The sequence below is a fragment of the Dromiciops gliroides genome, chromosome 1 (genome assembly GCF_019393635.1).
Source record: "Dromiciops gliroides isolate mDroGli1 chromosome 1, mDroGli1.pri, whole genome shotgun sequence".
NCBI classification, from domain to species: domain Eukaryota; kingdom Metazoa; phylum Chordata; class Mammalia; order Microbiotheria; family Microbiotheriidae; genus Dromiciops; species Dromiciops gliroides.
In genome coordinates this window covers 671,772,949-671,795,514 of record NC_057861.1, presented here as the reverse complement: position 1 = coordinate 671,795,514, position 22,566 = coordinate 671,772,949, and the positions used below count along the sequence as shown (strand labels likewise).

Genomic DNA, 22,566 nt, shown 5'->3' with positions numbered 1-22,566 from the left:
TATAGTTTAAAGTCTGATACTGCTGAATCTACTTCCTTTATATCTTTTTTCCTGGTTTCTTTGACATTCCTGACCTTTTGTTTTCTCATATGAACTTTATTATATTTTTTTTTAACTCAGGAAAATATATTTTGGTAATTTAATTGGGAAGAAATTGAATTAGTAGATCAGTCTAGTTAAAATTGTCACTTAAAAAATTATATTGGCTTTACCTACCCATAACCATAAATATTAACTTCAATTATTTGGATCTGAGTTTATTTGTATAAAAAGTGTTTTATGTTTATCTTCAAATAGTTCCAGTGTCTGTTTTGGCAGATATACATTCAGGTATTTTATACTGTCTAGTTATTTTAAATAATCTAAAACAATATTGAATATCATTGCTGACACAATGTAGTTTCTCTAATTTTCTCTTTTCATTAAGTTAACTAGCTTTAATTATTAATTAATCGTTAATTAAGTTAAAATAGTTTTAACTTTAACTTTGTCTGAGATAGTGATTACTATCACTTTTTACTTAATAAATTCTACTCCTGCCCTTTATTTTAACTTAGTGTGTTTCTCCATTTTCATAATGTTTCATTTTTTGGTTTGGTTTTTTTGGTTTTTTGGTGGGGCAATGAGGGTTAAGTGACTTGCCTAGGGTCACACAGCTAGTAAGTGTCAAGTGTCTGAGACCAGATTTGAACTCAGGTCCTCCTGAATCTAGGGCCAGTGCTTTATCCACTGCGCCACCTAGCTGCCCCCATAATGTTTCCTGAAAGCAACATATTGTTGAATTCAAATTTTTAATCTGCTATCCATTTCCATTTTATGGGTAAATTCATCCTATTCACATTTTAAGAAACAATTACTTCTTGTGTATTTTCTTCCTTCCTATTTTTCCTCACTATCCTCCCCCTATTTACCCTATCACTCATTTCTCTGCTTAACTTCTACCCTCTACAATGCCCCTTTATTCCTTATCCTACCCATTCCTCTAAGAGTCCCTCCCTTATCTTCTCACCTTTCCCTATCCACTTTTAACCCATTCCTAGTGGGAGTAAGGTTCCATCACTACCTGCCCACCTACTCCCACTAGTTTCTTCTGAATCAATTTTTCCTTTTATATGAGAGAATTGCTCCTCTTTATCTCTCCCTATGGAGTTTTATTTTTTTTAGAATCACCCCATTATACTCAGTTCAGTCCAAGCCTTTCTTTCAAACTACCCAAATAATAGACAGTCATCAGAGTATTGCTAATATTTTCACATATATGAAATAAACACTTTGTCCTTATTGAGTTCCTTATACTTGGTCCTGCTAGGTCTATATCCCAAAGATATCCAAAAAAAGGGAGAAGGAAATATTTGTGTAAAAGTAGCAGCTCTTTTTGTAGTGGCTAAGAAATGGAAATCAAAGGGATGACCATCAATTGGGGAATGACTAAACAAGCTGTGGTATATGATTGTAATGGAATATTATTGTGGTATAAAAAATGACAAGCAGGATGATTTCAGAAAAACCTGGAAAGACTTACATGAACTGATGTATAGTGAAGTGAACAGAACCATGAAAACATTGTACACACTAACAGTCCCAAAGGACTAATGATGAAGTATACTATATACCTCCAGAGAAAGAACTGATATTGATTGAATACAAGCTGAAGCAAGCTTTTTTTCTTTTTTTCTTTGAGTCTTCTTGTACAAAATAACAAATATAGAAATGTTTTATATAATTGCACATGTATAAGCCTTCTGTAATCTGACTTTCCTGTTGTATTCTTAACTCCTTCTTACTGTTTAGTAACCTGCTGGTATCTTCCCTTCTTTCAGTGGCTCAAGTAAAAGCCTGCTGGTCACCTTTCTTCAGTTTAAAAAACCAATAGTCCTGGGGGGCAGCTAGGTGGTGCAGTGGATAAAGCGCCAGCTTTGGATTCAGGAGGACCTGAATTCAAATCTGACCTCAGACACTTGACACTTACTAGCTGTGTGACCTTGGGCAAGTCACTTAACCCTTACTGCCTCACCAAAAACAAAAACAACAACAACAACAAAAAAAACCACCAATAGTCCTTATTTAATCTTCCCATAGTCTGCAATTTTGTTATTTATCACTTTGTGAGTTTTAACCTCTCAAGGTCTTAGATTTTTTTTTTCAAAAAGCTTTTATAAATGAACTTAGGGACCACAATGTCCTGCAGCCTTTCTCTGTCCTCAGACAGGTTCTCTTTCTATCCAATCTTCCTACCAATCTGCTTGTCCTCATGTTTTTAATCTGAAAAGTATGATTGTTCAATCTTTGAATTTTATCAGGTTTGTGTTTTTTTTTTTGTAAACAAAAGTTATTTTTCTTCCTCTTTTCACAACCAAACTGTTCACCTACAAAAGGGGCAAGTCAGCTTGATGCTTTTTCATTACCCCAATAGTTCATTTTCTGTCCCCCCCCCCCCTTTTTTTATTTTTTTGCGGGGCAATGGGGGTTAACGTGACTTGCCCAGGGTCCACAGCTAGTATGTGTCAAGTGTCTGAGGCCAGATTTGACCTCAGGTACTCTGAATCCAAGGCGGTGCTTTATCCACTGCGCCACCTAGCTGCCCCTTATTTTCCGTCCCTTTTAACAAACATCTTATATATGAAGGAGCAGTCCCTACCTAAGGTGAAAATGACCTACCATTTCTGTAAAACTTTAAGATTTACAAAGGGCCTCTCTCACAACTGTGGGATAGGTAGTACAAGGATTTTGATTTCACAAAGAAAGAAGCTGAGGTTAGTTTAAAAGGAAATGTGATTTGTTCAAGTTTACAGTAAGTATAAGAGCTAGGCTTTGTTGTTTATGGACTGCTATCCCTCACAGCCCATTTCAAACATAACCCTTCGGTCATACTCTAATTCTTAACCCTGCTCATCTAACATCCTATTAATGGCCTGCCTAGGCCTTGGACTCTGATTTTAGTTGCCTCAGATGTCATCGAAGCTGGCCAGCATGTTTATTATCATTCTCTCTTTGCTTAGCACACTGTTATCTGTTTGTTCTAATGCCTTCCTGAAAGCCCATGTATGCCCTTCCTTTATGCTTCATTCCTGCCAACTTTGCTCATGACCTTGGACTGACAGGGCCTCAGACTCTAGATGAATCTTTGGGAAACAAGGATTCTCAAGGATTCTATTCAAGTGCATCTACATGTCCTGGGACAGCATCTCCCACCCTTAAACCCCACCAGTGCAATAAACCTACCAAACACAGTAAGCCCCATCAAATATGGTGGACTTAACTATGGTGAAAGGCAGTGTGCTGTAATAGAGACGTTTCCAGACCTGACTCAGGTTATTTTGGTGGTTCAGGTTTGTGGTCGCAATGAAATGAGACACTCATAGACCATCCATCAGTTAACAAAAGGAAATTTACTTAGCTGTAGCATGCACAGAATATTTGACAATGATACAGCATTGATTCGTTTGGATGAAGCTTTCCTCTCATTATGTTGGCCATGCTGATACATTGGTCAGAAGCCTAAGAGAGGAGTTCCTGACTCCACATGTATTGGCTTTTATAGTTAGGACAATAGGAAACTAAATCACAAGCCTTACTCTCCTGGGCCAATTAAGTCTCAAGATTGGTCTCAATTCCTCTTAAGAAAAAAAAAAAACTAGCCTTATCTGCATGGGTAGGACACTAGCAGCCTAGGCCTATATGGAAAGCCTTGAGAGATATTGTTTCTACCATACCCAGTCCCTTAGTGGCAATGTCCCTCAGATGTCCTAGTGGATCTTGTACCATTTGAATGACTTTAGACTGTTATTGGGGAACCCTAATCCTGAGAATGCCAAGGAGTGTAGTGGAGGAGGCACTTATGCAAATAAAACCTAAACAGAAACAGTAAGAACAGAAAAAAAGAAAGCAACAGGCAATATAACAAACAGCCCTAAAAGGACATATGAAGAGATTTTAACCATGCAGGCCCCCCACAAAATGGTCAGTGACACCCAAATCCTTAAAATTCATAGTGGGCTTCCTACTGTCACTCAGATGATTGACAATCACAAACAGCATAGGAAACCTCAGGGCCATAGTGCAGATGATTGCCACTTTTGGACGATCTTTCATTATTTATCTGTCGTAGGAGAGGCTAGGTGGCCATAACTCTTTTGTGTGCAGTCTGTTTGGTACTAATCAAATACAAATAATTGCCTGGTACCATCATCTATTCATTGTTCCTCAGACCACCAGCCAGCTCTGACCCTCTCCCCTGAAAACCCCATGAAGAGGGTCAAATAAAATAATAGATAGATAGATAAATGAATGGATGGATGGATGAATAAATAAATAGATAAATGAATAAATAAGTAAATGAACAATAATAAATGAAAAAAACAAATCAATAAAAATAGCTAGCATTTATATAGCATTTTTGCACTATATTATCTCATTTTAAATATCAATACTATACTTAAAGTTTTATGCTTATCTTCCAGAAACATTTTATTTGATTTAGCATGATCCTAATATCTACACATTTTAGTCCTAGAGAGAGATATGGTTTAGTTCACATCTGGTTTAGTTCTTCCATGTCCTTGGATATGACTCTTTACCACCAAGACAATTGAGATAACATTTACAGATTTGAGTTCTGTAAGTCCTGACCTGGGTTTGGGTCTATGCAAACATATAGCTCTGCTAGACTCTACCCCTGTCAGTCACCTGGAAAGAATGAATGGCGCCCCTTTGGCCTGGGTTCCTGCCTTGGCTTATTCCTCTAGAGGCTGGCTAGATGCTGGAGGGAGATCCTATTCTGAGCTTTGTATCCGAGCCACACCCCTACTGCTGCTGCCTTCTGAATGTCCTCCTTTCTTAGTGCACCCTGCCCCAGCATCCATCTGGGACCACTGTGCAGGTTCCCTTTTTGCTCTGCTCTGGATTGTGACCTAGATTTGGGTAAGTGGGCAACATATCTGCCAGTTGTCATTGTTCCCTGGTGCATGCCCATAGGGGCCTGGATGTCCTTTTGTGCTGATGTGCAGACTCTCCCTGGGGTACTGGAGGACTCTGTGTGTACCCGGTGCTCCTGCCTAGACCCTGTCTCAGTGTCTGCAGTACCTCTGTCTGTCCTCTATGCTGACCTGGCCAGACAAAGTCACTGTGACTTTTCCTGGCATATTGAATAGATCTAGTTTGAAGAGTTGTAGAGAGGAGCTCGTTTGCACTGATTCCTTCTACTTAGTCCGGGCCACAATCTTGCAGAATCTCTCCAAAGCACTTCTCTCACAGAAACAGGTTCCCTAGCCTCCTTTATGGATAGACCCTCTGAGGATGCGCCAGTCCCATTACAGCAATAACTCTAGAAACTACCTGTTCTTGGAAAAGAAATAGAGAAGTAAACCATTAGTAGACAATTTAAAGGCCAGAAATAGAATTAAATGAATATCACACAATGAATTTGTGGCAGGGATCAGAATTCAAAGCTACATCTTCTAAACAGGGATGTTTATATTTCATTTTCTTACTTTGAGAACCTATGATTTCTCAGCATGGATATTCTGTCCAGCACTACAGACCCCGGTCCAGCAAACTTTTATTTATTATGTAAGTACTGTCAAGTACTGAAATAAATCAAACTCATGAGTGGAAGAATAAAGCATCTTTAATCAAGGTAATAGGGTAGCAAAGCTGCCACCTGGGGGATGTTCCACCAGGAAGAGGTTCTTATACTTTTAGGAGAAAAGGTAGTGGGAGGTCACCTTAGGTAGCAGTCTTGGTCAAGAGATGCCAGATGCCCTCCACAATTTGAGCAAGGAAACCCACTCATTCTGGTTAATTTACTTCATGACTAACTCCCCATAAATCTCAACGAACAGGACAAAGACGTTAGTTGCCCAGAGCCAGCTCAAGTTAGATTCTTTACAGGGTAAGATCCCAAAGTGGGAAACTTAGGGCAAGGTTCATCTCAACTTAAGGGAGATGTAAATATCTTAAGAGTAGAGAATACAAAGACATTACCTAAAATTCTGACACTTACTAGGATCATTAAGAGGGGTGTCGGGTAATATTACATTTGGTGTTAACAATTTTCTGTCATTATATTAACATTTTTTGATCTAGTACTTTTTTTTTAAAGTAATAAACATTTTTATTATAGTTTTGGTTCCATTTTCTATGCCTCTTTCCCTCCTTCTCCTGCCCATCCCTGAGGCAGTAACACATCAGATATGAGTTATACACGGAGGATTATTAACATTTTTTTCTGATGTTCCTCCTTGATTATCTTGAGAAGACAGTATCTTCTCAATGAATCACTAACTGGTATGACATTCAATAGTATGGGAGAAAGGGGAGAGAGATTGATCAATACATTGATAGGAATTTGTTGAGGGCAATCCCCAACAAGCAAGCAGACATTACACAGAACAGGGGCACAGAGGGAAGAAGTGAAAAGGGACGGATAATTCACTCCCATTGTCCATTTTATTAGTCCATCATATCTTTAGGCTTGGATGGCTTCAGAAAGCTGTCTGGTTTCTGAGAACTTCTTCTAATGCAGTCCTTTGGTCCTCTGGAAATCTTTCCTCTTAGGCATTCTAGAATAAGTGGTGTTTCAGAGCAGCTTCTCCCAACAGGTCTACTTCCCCAGTTTGGATCACTTGCTCATTTCTGTCACAATCTCTTGCAGAATATATCTTTATATCCAGTTTCTGTTTGTTTGTTTTTAGTGAGGTACTTGGGGCTTAGTGACTTGCCAGGGTCACACAGCTAGTAAGTGTTAAGTGTCTGAGGCCGGATTTGAACTCAGGTCCTGACTCCAGGGCCACAGTGCATCTGTCCACTGGCACCATCTGGCTGTCCCAGAATATATCTTAATAGAATTCAAGTTTGCTTAACCAGGTCAGGTAGTGAGAACTAGTTCAAACCTTTCTGTCTCTAATAAGAACCTCAAATTAGGAACTTCTAGACCAGAGAAATTTACATTTTCCCATGTTCTTTGCTGCTCTTATCTTATCTAAAGATACTGCCAGCCTCAGGCTACGGGAGAATCTAAAAATAATCTATGAGGATATGACTTGTAGAATGAGCCCTTTAGTTAGGAATTTGCTGACATCGTATATATGGCTAAGACTGAAAGATGCCTTTTTAAATTGGCATAAACCCCCGCATTATTTGACTTCTGGTGTTCATCTATTGCATTCTTTACCTCAAATTCAAGTTCCAGAAAGGGAAGGAAAGTTAGTTGATCACCTGTAATTGCCTTGTGATGTAAATTGGCAAAATGTCATGTTGAAATATTTAGGAAATTAAAATACAAATTGAAAAATCAGAAAATTCTGAATCCAATTTTTATATTTGACATATAATTATCTGATCTTATTATTGTTATTTTTAAAAAACAAAATTTCCACCAAAACCAAAATTTTATTTACTCTATTTACTTTTGTTTACTCTTAGTTATTTTCTTTTAATTACTAATTCCCCCCACAGGAGGATAAGATTCTGCTAAGGAACCAATAACAGACCACTTTTTTTTTTAAATGAATAGAATTTTATTTTCCAAAATATATGTAAAAACAAATTTTAACATCAATTTTTTAAAAAAAATTGTTCCAACTTCTCTTCCTCCTCTATTCCCACCCCCCACCCACTATAAGAAGATAACCTCTAATATACATGGAATTCATTTAAAAGTTGCCAAATTAACTTCAATTGTAACAAAAGGTTCTGGGATGGGGGGCAGCTAAGTGGTGCAGTGAATAAAGCACTGGCCCAGGAGTCAGGAGGACCTGAGTTCAAATCCGGCCTCAGACACTTAACATTTACTAGTTGTGTGACCCTGGGCAAGTCACTTAACCCTTATTACCCTGAGGTGGTAATAAGGGACATGAATATAATACATCAATACTGGTCTAAAAGGCCTCTGTCCAACACTCCGAATGACTATAAGTAGCAAGTATGATGGAACAAGATGGGCAGGTTTCTTGTATGGGGAAATGAATTGAGAGTCCAACCTTAGCCTTATCAAGCCCTTCCAACTTTATTCCCAGGGACAGATAGATATACACTGGCCTTAGAACTCAGATATAATTCCCATTGAGCTGCTGGCATTTTTCTTGAAGCACTCATTTTAGGATTGGCCCAAGGACAGAGCAACCCTAAGAACGAAGCTCAAAAAGAATATTAAGGGTCCCCAAAAGGTTTCAACTCAAACATCAAAGTCTCGCTAATCATAGTAGGGCTAGAAACAATTGTCAATATGATAGATTGGCTAACAAATAAAATATTTCAGGCCTTCTAAAAATTATACAAAAGATTTTTGCTTAAAATTCCTTGAAGCATCTTTCTTTTTCTCAAAAACTGTTCAAGAGGCAGCTAGGTGGCGCAGTGGATAGAGCACCGGCCCTGGAGTCAGGAGGACCTGAGTTCTAATCTGGCCTCAGACACTTAACACTTACTAGCTGTGTGACCCTGGGCAAGTCAACTTAACCCAATTGCCTCACCAAACAAACAAAACAAAACAAAAAAACTGTTCAAAATTTATCTTGGTGTAAAAAGATAATTATGGGGTGGCTAGGTGGCGCAGTGGATAAAGCACCGGCCCTGGATTCAGGAGTACCTGAGTTTAAATCCGGCCTCAGACCACTTGACACTTACTAGCTGTGTGACCCTTGGCAAGTCACTTAACCCCATTGCCCTGCAAAAAAAAAAAAAAAGATAATTATTAGACTTTCATGAAGTAATATAACTGGAATCTCTAAACTGATAGATATCTTTTATTCAACCCTTACTGTTCAAACTAAATTGATTAAAATGTAACCAGTATAGGTCATTCAAGATACAACTTCATAATTCACATAAATAGTTTTATATTATAAATTACTAACTACCATCCCCTCTTATCAAAAAGGGTTTGCATGGGGGGAGGAGAATCAGTTTTTCTAAGGAAGCAATGCCAAAAATATACCCCAATTAAATTGGCCTTATCATCATAACTCCATATAATTTGACCAATAATCTTACAATTTTCATAAGTGAGCCAGATAATATTAGATGAAACTTCCTCTTTACTATAAGGAAGTACTTCAGATTATTAATAGCTTTCAAATAGTTTCCTTTTCTTTTAATAGTTTAGCTCATAGTGTAGCGACACCTAGATTGGAGAAGAAGCTATGTTCCTCACAGTGAATCTGCATAGTATCACAAACAATATCATGGATTTGAAACACAAAACAAAAATGCATTTTTTAGTTAAGTTATCTCAATTCAGTTGAATGCATGTCTAAATTACACAGGCTGGTGGAGGAGACTTGAGGAAGAACCAGATCAGGCTGGAATTCTAGGCTAGATAGGCCTTTTCTTAACTTTCTGACCCAGGCATTCTTTTTTTTTTTTTTTACTACTACCTGGTATACTTTAATAAATGCTTAATGCCCCAACTGGTGCTGAAGCTTCTAATTTATAAGTAAACCCTAGCTACATTTTCCCTACCCTTGGACAATGAATAAGGTGACCACACATTTAATTTTAACTCGTCACAGTGGCGAAGGGTCACATTAGGTAGCAAGGCTTGATCATAAGATGCCAGCTGCCCTCCACAATCTGAGCAGGAAAACCCACTCATTCTGATTAATTACTCTTCATGACCTAACTCACCATAAACTCAATGAACAAGACATGAAGACATTAGGAACTAAGATCCAGATCAAGCTAGGTTCCTTTACAAGGTAAGAACCCAGGGTGGGGACTTAGGGTGTGGTTCATCTCAACCCAATGGAGAATAAATATCTTAGGAGTAGGAATACAAGGACTTTACTAAAATTCTGATATTACTAGGATCATTCAGAAGGGGGTGTCAGGTAATATTACATTTGGTATTAAACATTTTCTGTCACTATATTAACACTTTTTCTGTCAGCACCTGCTATGTCTCCACTCTGTTGAGTGTCAAGCATTAAAAGATTAGGCAATTTCTGCTATCCCTGCAGAGGATACAACATGGAAACAGAAAATGCTCATTCATGATCATTAGAGGAAAGAGAGAGTCAGGAAAGATCTCTTGCAAGAAGTGGCATACAAGCTAAGACTTACAAGAGGTGGGGGAAAGGTGGAGGCAGGGAAGAGGTGCATTGCAGGCATGGAAAATAACCTCACACTTTAACAAAAGGAGGGAAATGGAAAGCCACATTTGCATAATAGCAGGTAAACTAAATTTGGCTAGCAGGAGGAAGAATGTGAAATATACCTACAATGTAGGCTAGTGCTAAATAGTGAAGGATCCTACAACATGTCACTCTGAAGACAGAGTTACTTTTTATAATTAGAAAGTATCTTAAGTAGTGGAATGACATGGGTCAGACTTGTGCTCTGGGAAGATTCTTTTGGCAAACAGAGTAGAGAAAAGATGGGAGAAGGTAAAGACTGAAAAGGTAGGAGACCAACTGGGAGGATCTGGGCAAATAATCCAGGTGAGAGGTGAAGAGTACCTGTGACTAGGAAGGTGGCTGTGTGTGCATGCAGAAAGGAAAAGATGAATGAAAGGTAGATTGTAGACTAAAATTGACTAGTAAAATTACGGATTGGACATGGGGACTAAGGAAAAGGGAAGAGTTAAAGATGACTCCAAAGTTACAAACTTGCAAGCCTGGAAGGTAACTTCAACATAAACAGAAGATTTTTGAAGGAAGGACAGGTTTTGGGTTAAGAAAATCCATCCTGTTTTGGGCATGTTGAGTTTGAGATGTTTATGGATGGGTCATCCAGTTGGAGAGGTCTGGCAGGTGGTTGGTTATGTGAGACTGGAGCTCAGAAGAGAGGCTAGGGCTAGATGATATGTAGCTGGTACTCTTTTTGGCTTCATTCTCCCACAGTGAAACTGGTTATTTCTTCCCCTCAGAATCTAGGAGTATTCCAGAAAAGGTGTGTGTGGGGGGGGTCTCTTCTCTAATGCCATCTGAGTGGAGCCCCTTTAAGGTGGTTCTTCCACTCATCTACACTCTTAAGTGCTAACCTCAGTTGTAATTTAACCACTTACATGAGATTACTTTTGCCAAGGATATTTCCTATGAAGATATAGTAATAACAAAAGTATAACATTTCCCTTCCACCCACCTAACACCTCAGGGGCACACTCCCCTCCATAACCTTCAGACTCTCAGAGAACAGGCTCAGACTAATAAAGCTTGTATATAGCATTGTGGCCCCATAGAGTTTCACATTTAAATGTAGCATTGTTGCTAGGTGAGTCTTCATATAATCACTTCCTTAGTCTGAGTCTCAGTATTCTTCTCTGTAAAAATTATTATCCTCTGAACCCATGTGGATAATTGAGTTGCTCATATGCATATCTGTTTCTTTGTTTCTTTCTTGAGGGGCAATGAGGGTTAAGTGACTTGTCCAAGTCACATAGCTAGTAAGTATCAAGTGTCTGAGGTCAAATTTGAACTCAGGTCCTCCTGAATCCAGAGCAGGTGCTTTATGCATATCTGTTTCTTTTATAGAAGTAAATATTTGGGGCAGCTAGGTGGCGCAGTGGATAGAGCACTGGCCCTGGAGTCAGGAGTACCTGAGTTCAAATCCGGCCTCAGGCACTTAACACTTACTAGCTGTGTGACCCTGGGCAAGTCACTTGGCCCCAATTGCCTCACTAAAATAAAAAAAAAATTAAAAAGAAGTAAATGTTTGTTGAATTGAATATTGAATGACTTTACCTAATCTATTTTTTTTCCCTTTTGATTTTGTAGCTCACAGTGAAAACCAGCTTATTCTCCAACATGGCAACCACCTTCCCTCCTGCCTCATCTACATCGACTAGCCTTGAAAACACCAGCCTCTATGACTATACTACCTTGATAATTTCCTGATACAGTCTGTAAGAAGGAGGCCATCTTATCCTTGTGGCCAAGTTTTCCTGCCTATCTTCTATTCCCTGGTGTTTATCCTGGGCCTGGGTGGGAACCTTTTCTTACTCATTGTCCTCCTCTACTCTGTCTGTAGAAGACAGGTAACTGAGGTATACCTGCTGAATCTGGTTGTTTCTAACCTCCACTTCGTGGTGACCTTGCCTTCTGGGGGTTTCTGTAGCCTGGCATTGGGTCTTGCTTTGGGGAAGCCCTCTGCAAAATCATATGCACTCCTTTACACAGCTAGCTTATATAGCAGTATCTTCTTTCTTGGCTGCATGAATCTGGATAAGTATCTAGATGTTGTCCACGCTCAGACCCATCATCACCTGGGGACACCAGCAAAGAGCTGGCTCCTTTCAGGCGGGGTGTGGACAGTGCCCTGGTGCTTTCCATCCCTGACATGGTCTTCGCTGGAGTACAAGAAGGCCCCAGTGGTCTGCAGAATTGTCACCTGGACTTTGGAGATAACGGGCCTGTGTGGAAGGTGCTTCTTCGATTTAAGCAGAGTATTCTGGGATTTATCCTCCCACTTTTTGCCATGATCTTCTTCTACACCCGAATAGGCTGCATCCTCACAGTCCTAAGACCTCAGGGCAGGGTCCGAACCCTGTGGGCAGCTGTGGCATGTGGTGGTGACCTTCTTTACACTGTGGTGTCCCTACAACATTACCCTGTTCCTGCACTCGCTGCAAGACTTACAGGTCCTCGAGAGCTGTGAGGTCAGCAAGCATCTGGACTATGCCCTTCAGGTGACAGAGAGCATTGCTTTCACTCACTGCTGCATCTCCCCTTTCCTCTATCTCTTTGTCCATCGTCGGCTCAGGAAACATCTCAAAAGGGTTCTGGCGGCCATCTTCCAAAGATCCAAGGAATCCTCTGCTGCCTGTCCCTCTCAGACCAGTTATTCCAATAGTTTTTCCACAGCCCAAGAAGAAATGAATAACACTGACAATCAGGAAGAAAGCATATAGTATCATGGGATTTAGAGCAGGGAGAGACCTTAGAGCTCATTTAGTCCTCATTTCACAAGTGAGAGAACTAGGAGACAGTGTAAGTGACTCACTCAAGGTCACCAGGGAGTAAATAACAGATCTGGGTTTTGAACCCAAGTCTCACTAAACTGAGTTCCTTCACAAGCAGGACTGCTTCCTTCATAACTAGAACCTTCCACCAGATGTCATGTTGGCCTTTTGTAGCCAAAACAATAAACCTCAGAATCAGGAGACCTGGATTTGAATACCAGTCCTGCCGCTTATTAACTATGTGATGACTGTAAAGGATTTGGTGTAGTGGCTCCCAAACTTCTTGGCTGAGTTCTTTTTGTCAACAACAACAACAACAAAAATGGACAAACCTTCATATGATTATTATCATATATTGTTAATGTCAGTTGATTAAGGAAATATATAATGACAAAATGACAATACACGGTATGGATTCTCAGACCCCTTGTGTGACTCTGTGGCCTCCTAGGGGGCACATAGTCAACATACTGGGATCCACCAGTATCATGGAAACAACCCTGGTGTCAGAAGACCTGGCTCTAAGTTCTAGCTGTGCTATGTACTTTCTAAAAGATATTGAGGGGGCAGCTAGGTGGCACAGTGGATAAAACACTGGCCTTGGATTCAGGAGGACCTGAGTTCAAATCCAGCCTCAGACACTTGACACTTACTAGCTGTGTGACCCTGAGCAAGTCATTTAACCCTTATTGCCTTGAAAGAGAGAGAGAGAGAGAGAGAGATCATAGGATTACAGATCTCACAATAAGAAGGAACAATGGGGGCAGCTAGGTGGTGCAGTGGATAGAGCACTGGTCCTGGATTCAGGAGGACCTGAGTTCAAATCCAGCCTCAGACACTTGACACTAGCTGTGTGACCCTAGGCAAGTCACTTAACCCTCACTGCCCTGCAAAAAAAAAAAAGAAAAGAAAGAAAGAAGGAACGAATGCTTTTCAATGCATAGGTGTTGAACTGATGCTTGATGAATTGAAATGAGCCATTTTGGTGTCAGAGGGAATCAAATGTTACCCACATGAGAAATTTTTATTATTAATAACTGATATCTTAGGAAGATTCAGAACTTCCCCTGAATTTTAGAGGTACGATTTCTCCTTGATAATAAGATTACATTGAATTTCTTCATCTTGGTCAGATCCATCCTAAGCTTGCAAGGAATTTAGGGTGGGGAAGCTCATTGTGTTCTACTCAAGCTTGAATGGAGAGAGATCCATTTGTCTGGATAGGAAGACATCTCTGTCCAGGGAGGGGTCACTCTGCCTCCCATATACAATGAAGAGAAGTACATTCTTTGAATTGATAGCCTAAGGCTGGAGACCACCTGCTGTTTCAAGGTTATATAAGCTCTGTGCCCCACCACCATGATTGTCTTTGGTCTGATAGAGACAAGCCAAATGACCATGCTTTTATTAACAAGTTGCTGGCCTAATTAATAAAGTGATTAAATTACCCAGAAACTGTGTATCTCAAATTTTTAATAATCTTATACCTATACCTGATCAGAGACTACTGTACATAAATTGAATGGTTTCTAAATTTTTTTTTAAGTGAGGTAATTGGGGTTAAGTGACTTGCCCAGGGTCACACAGCTAGTAAGTGTTAAGTGTCTGAGGCCGGATTTGAACTCAGGTACTCCTGACTCCAGGGCCGGTGCTCTATCCACTGCACCACCTAGCTGCCCCAGTTTCTAAATTTTTAAATGATATTTTATTTTTTCCAATTACATGGAAAGACAATTCTTAACATTCATTAAAACAATTTTTTTTTCTGAGTTCCAAATTTTCTCCCTCCCTCTTTCACCTCCTCCCTTCCTGAAATGGGAAACAATTTGATATATGTCATACATGTGCAATCATGCAAAACTTACTTCCATATCACTTACATTGTGAAAAAAGGTTATAAACCCAAAGGGTGGAGGAAATGATAAAAATAAGCAAAGTGGAAAATTGTATGCTTTGATTTGTGAACATGCACCAGTTCTTTCTCTGGAGTTGGAAAGCATTTTCATCATGAGTCTTTTGGAATTATCTTGGATCATTGTATTGCTGAGAATAGCTAAGTCATTTATAGCCCATCTTTGTACAACATTGCTGTTATTCTGTACAATGTTTTCCTGGTTCTACTCACTTCACTTTGCATCAGTTTATGTAAGCCTTTCCAGGTCTTTCTGAAATAAGTCTGCTTGTCATTTCTTATAGCACAATAATATTCCATTACTATTATATACCACAACTTGTTCAATCATTCCCCAATTGATGAGCATCCCATCAATTTCCAATTATTTGCCACTACAAAAAAATGAACTAGAAATATTTTTGTAAAGATAGATCCTTTCCCTTTTTTGGATCTTTGGGATACAGAACTAGTGCTGGTATTACTGGATCATAGGGTATGTAGGGTTTGATAGTCCCTTGGGCATAGTTCCAAATGTCTCTCCAGAATGGTTGGATCATTTCACATCTCCACCAACAGTGCATTAGTATACCAATTTTCCCACAACCCCTCTAATATCTATCATTTCCCTTTTCTCATATTAGCCAATTCAATAGGTATAAGATGGTACCTCAGAGTTGTTTTTAGTTTTTCTAAACAATAATAACTTATAACTTTTTTCCATATGACTATAGATAACTCTGATTTTTTCATCTGAAAACCACCTCATCATATCCTTTGACTCATCATATCCTAAGCCTGCAGAGGAGACAGAGAAGAAGCAGTCTGATACAGGAAAAGAGCAGGGTCACAGAAACCAAGATGTCCTAAAAATGGCTGTTCACTCTTAGAACCTGAGCCTAGAAGGTACTTCAGAGGCCATCTAGTCTGATTTGGACTTATGCAGGAATCCTTTGCACAACATCCCTGAAAAGGAGTTGTTTAATCTTTGATTGTTGACCTTCAGGATCACTGTCCCACCAACCTACCCCCATTGTGCCCAATGGAGCCCATTGCACCATGGGATAGCCCTAATTGTTTAGAGGACTGTCCCCCTTGTATTCAAGTGAAACCAATCTATCTGCAACTCCTATTCATCATCAGAAGAGGAATCAGTCAAGGAGATTAAGGAAGAGTCAGAGAGGAAGCCCAGCAAGAAGAGTCTTCAGAGGGAAGGGATAGTCAGGAATATCCAGAGCTAAGACAAGTGAAGGAGTTCTGAGAAAAGAGAATAGGATGTGTTGATTGGGAAAGGCAGTGGAGAGCAGTTTAGTAGGGTTGTAAGGACAAGATGCATGTTACAGGAGAGGAAATTCTGAGGAATGAGAGATTGGTTAGAAAGGGGAGCGAGTGACTTTACCTCATGGCATCCTTGAGATTTTGCAAGAGTTTTCACCATCAAACTAGAAGCGTATTCGATACCGGAACTGGACATCATGTATTGGCTGTGTGGCACCAATTCCCCAGCGCTTCACATTTATTGAAGGGATCATCACCTCCTGATCAATTAACTCTATATCATACTGGGTGACCATCAAGAACACAAACATCTTCATCTCATTAAGAGCAAAGAACCTCCCAGGACAGACAGTGGTTCCTGCACCCCATGGCAACATGTGTGGTTTGACCCTTTTCCCTTGCTTGTAGAAAGCTACCTTTCTGCTGCCATCAGGGTTCAGGAAACGGTCATATTTGAATGTAGAGGGGTCTGGGTAGATTTCTGGGTCCATATGGAGGAACAGGTAGGGGAAGATGGAAACTTCATCTCCCTGGCGGAGGGCATACTCCCTGCCATCATCCATTTTCAGGATCATGTCCTCCACAATACCCCTGGTCAGGAAAGGGGTAACCACCAAGCGTAATGTCTCCTCCATGACACTGTCCAGCACTGGGGTCTGCTGCAGCATGCTATACTCAATATTTATGGGCACCCCACCTGGTCTCACCTCGTGCCCCATTCTCCTGAGGACTCTTTCTGCCTCCTCTCTCACAGCCTTCAGAGCCTTGGGATTCTTCATGAGGAAGAGGAGGGCCCAGAAGGCTACAACACCTGTGTTGCCACTGGATACCCATAGCAGTATCAGGTTAAAGTGGCTCTGTTCTATCTCAGACACTCCATCATTGGCCTGGTGCTCCTGAGCAGAACGGATCCATCCACTGACATTATCTTTCTCCATGATGTGCCACGGAGAGAGAATATCCCAGAAGAAGTGTTTGAGCCTCCTCATTTCTTGCTTCTCCTTGGGCAGGAGCACAGGGTAAAACATCTGGGGAAAGAGAATGTCAAATTTCCTGAATTCCTCATAGACTTTCTGGGATTCCAAAAGGTCCTGAGCATGGTCAGCCTTACCATTAGTGGGGATGTTCCCAAACAATGTCAGGTAACCAGCTCTGAAGACAATGTTGTAGCAGTATTGAAAGAGCCCTGCCTGCTTCCACTCCTGGGCTCCTGGGCTCATGTCAGCATCAGGTTCCAGCATCAGGACCTTTAGACTGTCCATCATGGCCTGGGTCAGACCAACTAGACCAGTCCCCATTAAGTGCTTTGAGGTCAAAGTATGCATGATATTTCCATGACATTCCTGTCCTTGAAACTCAAACACCTTCAACATATAGTCAGCTATTAACTTGGAAAAATCCAGCTTGTTTCTGTTCTCCTTCAGGATGACATCAAAAGAGAAGGGATCTGCGATAAAGGTGATGTATTGGCCAGCAATCTGAACAGTGAAGATGTTTCCATGACGTTCTTGCATCCTCTTCAGGAAATTGGAGGCATCCTTACAAAACTCCCTGGCATGGCCCAGCCAGGGGATGGGGCCTTTGTCCAGAGGGGGCTCTCTGGTTCTCCTCTGGCGCAAGGCCCCCAGCCTGTACAGCCCTACCAGGACAGTGGTCACCAAGAGAATAAACACAGAAGCCCAGAATGCCATCACCACACCACCACCAGGGATACTTCTTCTCAGGCAACTCAGGAAATAATGAAAGAGCTCTTTGATACTGAGAGGCTTTTATAAGCATAGCAAAGGTTCTTTCTGCCTGTACCTTGTCCTTTGCCCAACTATGTACAAGAAGTTAATTACTTGGAGTTTGGCCAGAAAGCAAAAGTTATGACAAGCTTCCTGTTTTCAGAAATCTGAGGACAAAGGCATCCAATGTCAGGAGATATTTAGGGAGGGAAGTCAAAAATGTATTTAAACTGCAGTTTACCTTTTGGCAAATTTGGAATCAGAAAGTACAGATAGGTGGAGTCTTTTGTAGCAGTGCCAAACCTGTATAAAAATCAAATTAACAAGCTAATCAAGAAATCAAGTGAGGCATTTAGGGAGTATCAGAGAAGTACAACCCAGAACAACAGGGTGTATAACTCCTTTTTTTTTTTTTTTGCAGGGCAATGGGGGTTAAGTGACTTGCCCAGGGTCACACAGCTAGTAAGTGTCAAGTGTCTGAGGCCAGATTTGAACTCATGAACTCCTGAATCCAGGGCCGGTGCTTTATCCACTGCAGCACCTAGCTGCCCCAGGTGTATAACTCTTACAAGGAATTTCAGTGAGGGGAGTTTTAAACAGAGTTTGTATACACTTTTGAAGGGTGGCTCCATAGCTAGATGGAACGGGGCGGGGGTCACAAATTGATTATTACCTACAATGATCCAAGATAATTCCAAAGGACTCATGATGGAAAATGCTCTCCATATCTAGAAAAAAACACCTGTGGAATCTGAATGCAGATTGTACCATGTTATTTCTAAGAAATGACAAATGTTGGGGGGGGGGTAGCTAGGTGACGCAGTAAATAAAGCACTGGCTCTGGATTCAGGAGGACCTGAGTTCAAATCTGGCCTCAGACACTTGACATTAGCTGTGTGACTCTGGGCAAGTAACTTAACCCTTATTGCCCTGCCCAAAAAAATGACAGATGTGGAGAATTCAGAGAATTTTGGAGGGACTTTATGGACTGATGCAAGTTGACGCAAGCTAAACTGGGAAAACAACTACTATAATAATGTAAACAAAAAGAACACTAGAACAAAATCAAAATCTGACCCCACAGAAGAGGTAAGAAAATGTGCCTCCTTCCTTCTGTTGTCCCTGCTCTCAAGAGGCTTACATTCTAATGGAAGAAGACAACACCTAAAAAGAAGGTTGTGGTGAGGAAAGTTCATTATAAATTCAGACAGAGCACTATAGGAATTTGTTGTTCAGTTGTTTGAATCACACCTGACTCTTTGTTATGCTGTAAGAGAAAGATCAGAACAAAAAGGAAAAAAAAATCCAAGAAAGAATAAACAAGAACAAGAACAATAACAAAAAACAACAACAAAAGTGAAAATAGTAGGCTTCAATCTGCATTCAGATTCCGCAGTTGTTGTTTTTTCTGGATTTGGAGGGCATTTTCCACCATCAGTCTTTTGGCATTGTCTTGGATTGTTGTATTGCTGAGAATAGTTAAATCTATCACATTTGATTATCACACAATGTTGTCATACTGTGTACAATGTTCTCTTGGTTCTTCTCATTTCACTCAGCATCAATTCATATAAGTCTTTCCAGATTTTTCTGAAATCCATCTGCTTATCATTTCTTACAGCACAATAGTATTCCATTGCATTCATTTACCACAACTTGTTTAGCCATTCCCCAATCAATGGGCATGCCCTCAATGTACAATTCTTTGCTATCACAAAAAGAGCAGCTATAAATATTTTTGTACATGTGGGTTTTTTTCATTTGGGGTTTTCTTGGCAAAGATATTGAAGTGGTTTGCCATTTCCTTCTCCAATGCTGTAAGAATAGCCATGTTTATTCTTTTCTATGAAAGCACCATTGGGTGAAACATTCTGTGAGGAGTTCATTCCATGGAACCAGTGCTACAAATAGGCAATTGGGCAAACAAGGCAACCAAGGAGAATTGTTGACCTTAAGATGGATATAGGTTATGTAGAGGGAACATGATCTCCTAGTCAATCCTGCTTCTCACAAACCTGTGCATCACTCCATATGCTAATGCTGCTCCAGAATAGCCTCTGTTTGGAGAGGAAAGTTTTCAGCATCTGGGGGGTGGTGGGAAGGTAACTGCAAACTCTCATGAGAAAGATAGGTTGCAAGAAGGTTCAAATGAGCATGGTTTGCCCTCAGACTCCTTCTTCTCACGGTGGAGCTTTCCTACAGTAACTCTCCAGCAGGTGGCATCATTCCAATCATTACAGGAGAGAAGAGAAAAAGAGTCCTTGATCCAGTAAGTTGCAGCCTCTCCCCACTCCCAATTCTAGCCAACTCTTGCCATGGACAGGAGACTTTCTCCCTTGCTTCCAGCAGCAGTTACAGACATCTTCCTAGTTATGGTTTCCATTCCTCAAAAACCTTGGTTGTAAGATTTCAGTGCTTTGAAGCCCCAGTGCAGAGACATAATACCTTTTAGACCCTAAAGATACAGGATTGGATGGCTGAAGTGATGGGTGATAAGGTTTCTTCAGGGAGTATTAAGAAAGGGGATGCACAAATCTATTTTTCCTGTTCTATTCTTTTATGGTGCTAGGCTGATAGGTGGAGATACCTCTTTCATTCCTAGGACATTTGAAAGATCTTGGTTTTAAAAATGGATAGGAAGTCTGTTTCCTGCTTGATTCTTATCTCTTGCTTTATATGCTTCATTAAATTGTAAGTATATGTCCCCATTGTGACAACATGTGATTAATTCTGACTGGACAGGGAAGTTTCAGAAGAAAAAATGGAAACTCATAAGGAGTTTTGTAGATCAGTCATATCCAAAGCCCAGTGCACGCAACCTAATGGCAACACAAGAAAATTCATTGGTGGTGCTAAAAGAAAAAACTAGTCCCATTTATATTTATTTTCAGCCTACAAAAAAGAAAGAAATTAAGATTTGCTATTTTTTTTTAGTGAGGCAATTGGGGTTAAGTGACTTGCCCAGGGTCACACAGCTAGTAAGTGTTAAGTGTCTGAGGCTGGATTTGAACTCAGGTACTCCTGACTCCAGGGCCGGTGCTCTATCCACTGTGCCATGTAGCTGCCCCAAGATTTGCTAATATTTGATGTGTGGACTGGCCCTGGAATCCTCAATCAATCCATCTGTCAGAGGGTCACATATAACATGCACATTATACAAGGCACTGGGAGAAAACAGTGGCAGGTCCACAATGCAAAAGAAGGGCTGACAGTGGCACCCTGTGATACGTTGCAGCTAAGGTGTGTCTTGTTAAGTGGACATGCAAGTTATATTATGTAGCTTTAAATGAACCAACTCTAACAAAATGAACAAGTGGCTTAAAAAGATTCTTACAAAGAGACCACAGATTGAGATAATCCTGATAATGGGAGCCCCAGCAAAGAATAAGAAAACGGAAGAAAAGACCCTTTTCTTACTAGGAGCTCTTCAGTATTCATGTGAGTATGTATGTAAGTAGGTGTGGGTACAGACATACAAAGATTATATATCTATATAGATATCTACAGATATAGATATACATCCATATATGTGTGCATGTATATATGTATATATATATATATGTGTATGTGTGTGTGTGTGTGTGTGTGTATATATATATATATATATATATATATATATATATATATATATATATATACAGACAGACGGACAGAAAGACCAACTAAATAACTAAATCTCCCTATCTCTCCCAGGCTGGAAGTAAAACAACCATTCCTATTACCAATCACCACAGGAGCTCTGACCTGCTGTTTCTGTATTTAGCTGGTACAGGGGACTCTTTTTTTTTTTTTTTTTAGTGAGGCAATTGGGATTAAGTGACTTGCCCAGGGTCACACAGCTAGTAAGTGTTAAGTGTCTGAGGCCAGATTTGAACCCAGGTACTCCTGACTCCAGGGCTGGTGCTCTATCCACTGTGCCACCTAGCTGCCCCCAGGAGACTCTTTAGGTAGTCTAGTGGCTCACTATCCCTGGGGCTTAACCATAGTGGTGCCAGACTTAAAGTGAACATCTTACAGGTTTAGTCCAATGACACTCATAACTTGGGAGCTCATCTTCAGCCTTCCCTGTAGCAGGGATCACAAGCATGCACTGCTATGCTCAACTCTGCCATATTACAAGCTAAAAACAATGACCAACCAATCACATCTGACAAGGTCAGTCAAAAGAAAAAATGTTCAAGATTATTTGAAATCGCAATTTGCAACAGCAATGATTATGCCAGTACATATTTGCCCTAAATATATATTGTACACTATCAAGATTAAAAAACCAATTTTTAAAAAGGAAACTTTTGGGGGCAATTAGGTGGCTCAGTGGATAAAGTACCAGCCCTGGAATCAAGAGTATCTGAGTTCAAATCCAGCTTCAGACACTTGACACTTACTAGCTGTGTGACTCCAGGCAAGTCACTTAACCCTTATTGCCTGCAAAACCCCCCAAAACCAAAAACAACAAAAAAGGAAACTTTTTTAAAATTTCATTTAGAATTTTATTTTTTCCCAAATTACATGTAAATAAAAATTTTGACATCAATTTAAAAGGAAACTTTTGTAACTGGAAATGATGTCAGCGGATTACAGACAAATCCTTGCAGCTGCACAGTGAAAAAAACCTAAAGTCAAAACTTGGAAACAGAATTTTCCAACCTGTCTTAAAATCAGCCAAGTAGAGGACTTCCCATGCCAAGATGGCAGAGTGAAGAAAGAAACCCTCTGTAACCCTCCCAAATTTTCCCTCCAATCAACTAGAAAACTGCTTTGGAATTGTTCCAGGAGCA

General features: G+C 40.2%; 2 protein-coding genes across 3 annotated transcripts in view; one reads left to right on the top strand and one right to left on the bottom strand.

Annotated features, from left to right (window-relative positions):
• ACKR2 (atypical chemokine receptor 2) overlaps positions 1 to 14,347 on the top strand; it is a 31,939-nt gene extending 17,592 nt beyond the window's left edge. The window contains 8 exon segments of the mRNA XM_043975956.1: positions 11,709 to 11,818; positions 11,820 to 11,862; positions 11,864 to 12,030; positions 12,032 to 12,062; positions 12,064 to 12,099; positions 12,101 to 12,242; positions 12,245 to 12,495; positions 12,497 to 14,347. Coding sequence (XP_043831891.1) covers positions 11,739 to 11,818; positions 11,820 to 11,862; positions 11,864 to 12,030; positions 12,032 to 12,062; positions 12,064 to 12,099; positions 12,101 to 12,242; positions 12,245 to 12,495; positions 12,497 to 12,841 — 1,095 coding nt within the window. The 5' untranslated portion in view covers positions 11,709 to 11,738 and the 3' untranslated portion in view covers positions 12,842 to 14,347.
• Positions 5,609 to 17,816, bottom strand: LOC122734844 (7-alpha-hydroxycholest-4-en-3-one 12-alpha-hydroxylase-like). Of its 2 annotated transcripts, none has more exons than XM_043975954.1 (2): positions 16,183 to 17,816; positions 5,609 to 6,659 (listed from the first exon to the last, which is right to left on the bottom strand). In XM_043975954.1, exon 1 carries the CDS (start codon positions 17,750 to 17,752, stop codon positions 16,226 to 16,228), a length of 1,527 nt encoding a protein of 508 aa, XP_043831889.1. In that variant the 5' UTR covers positions 17,753 to 17,816; the 3' UTR covers positions 5,609 to 6,659; positions 16,183 to 16,225. The 2 variants fall into 2 exon arrangements, with proteins under 2 accessions (XP_043831889.1, XP_043831888.1); XM_043975953.1 differs by lacking the exon at positions 5,609 to 6,659 and adding an exon at positions 6,780 to 8,662.
• Positions 17,817 to 22,566: the final 4,750 nt, after the last annotated feature.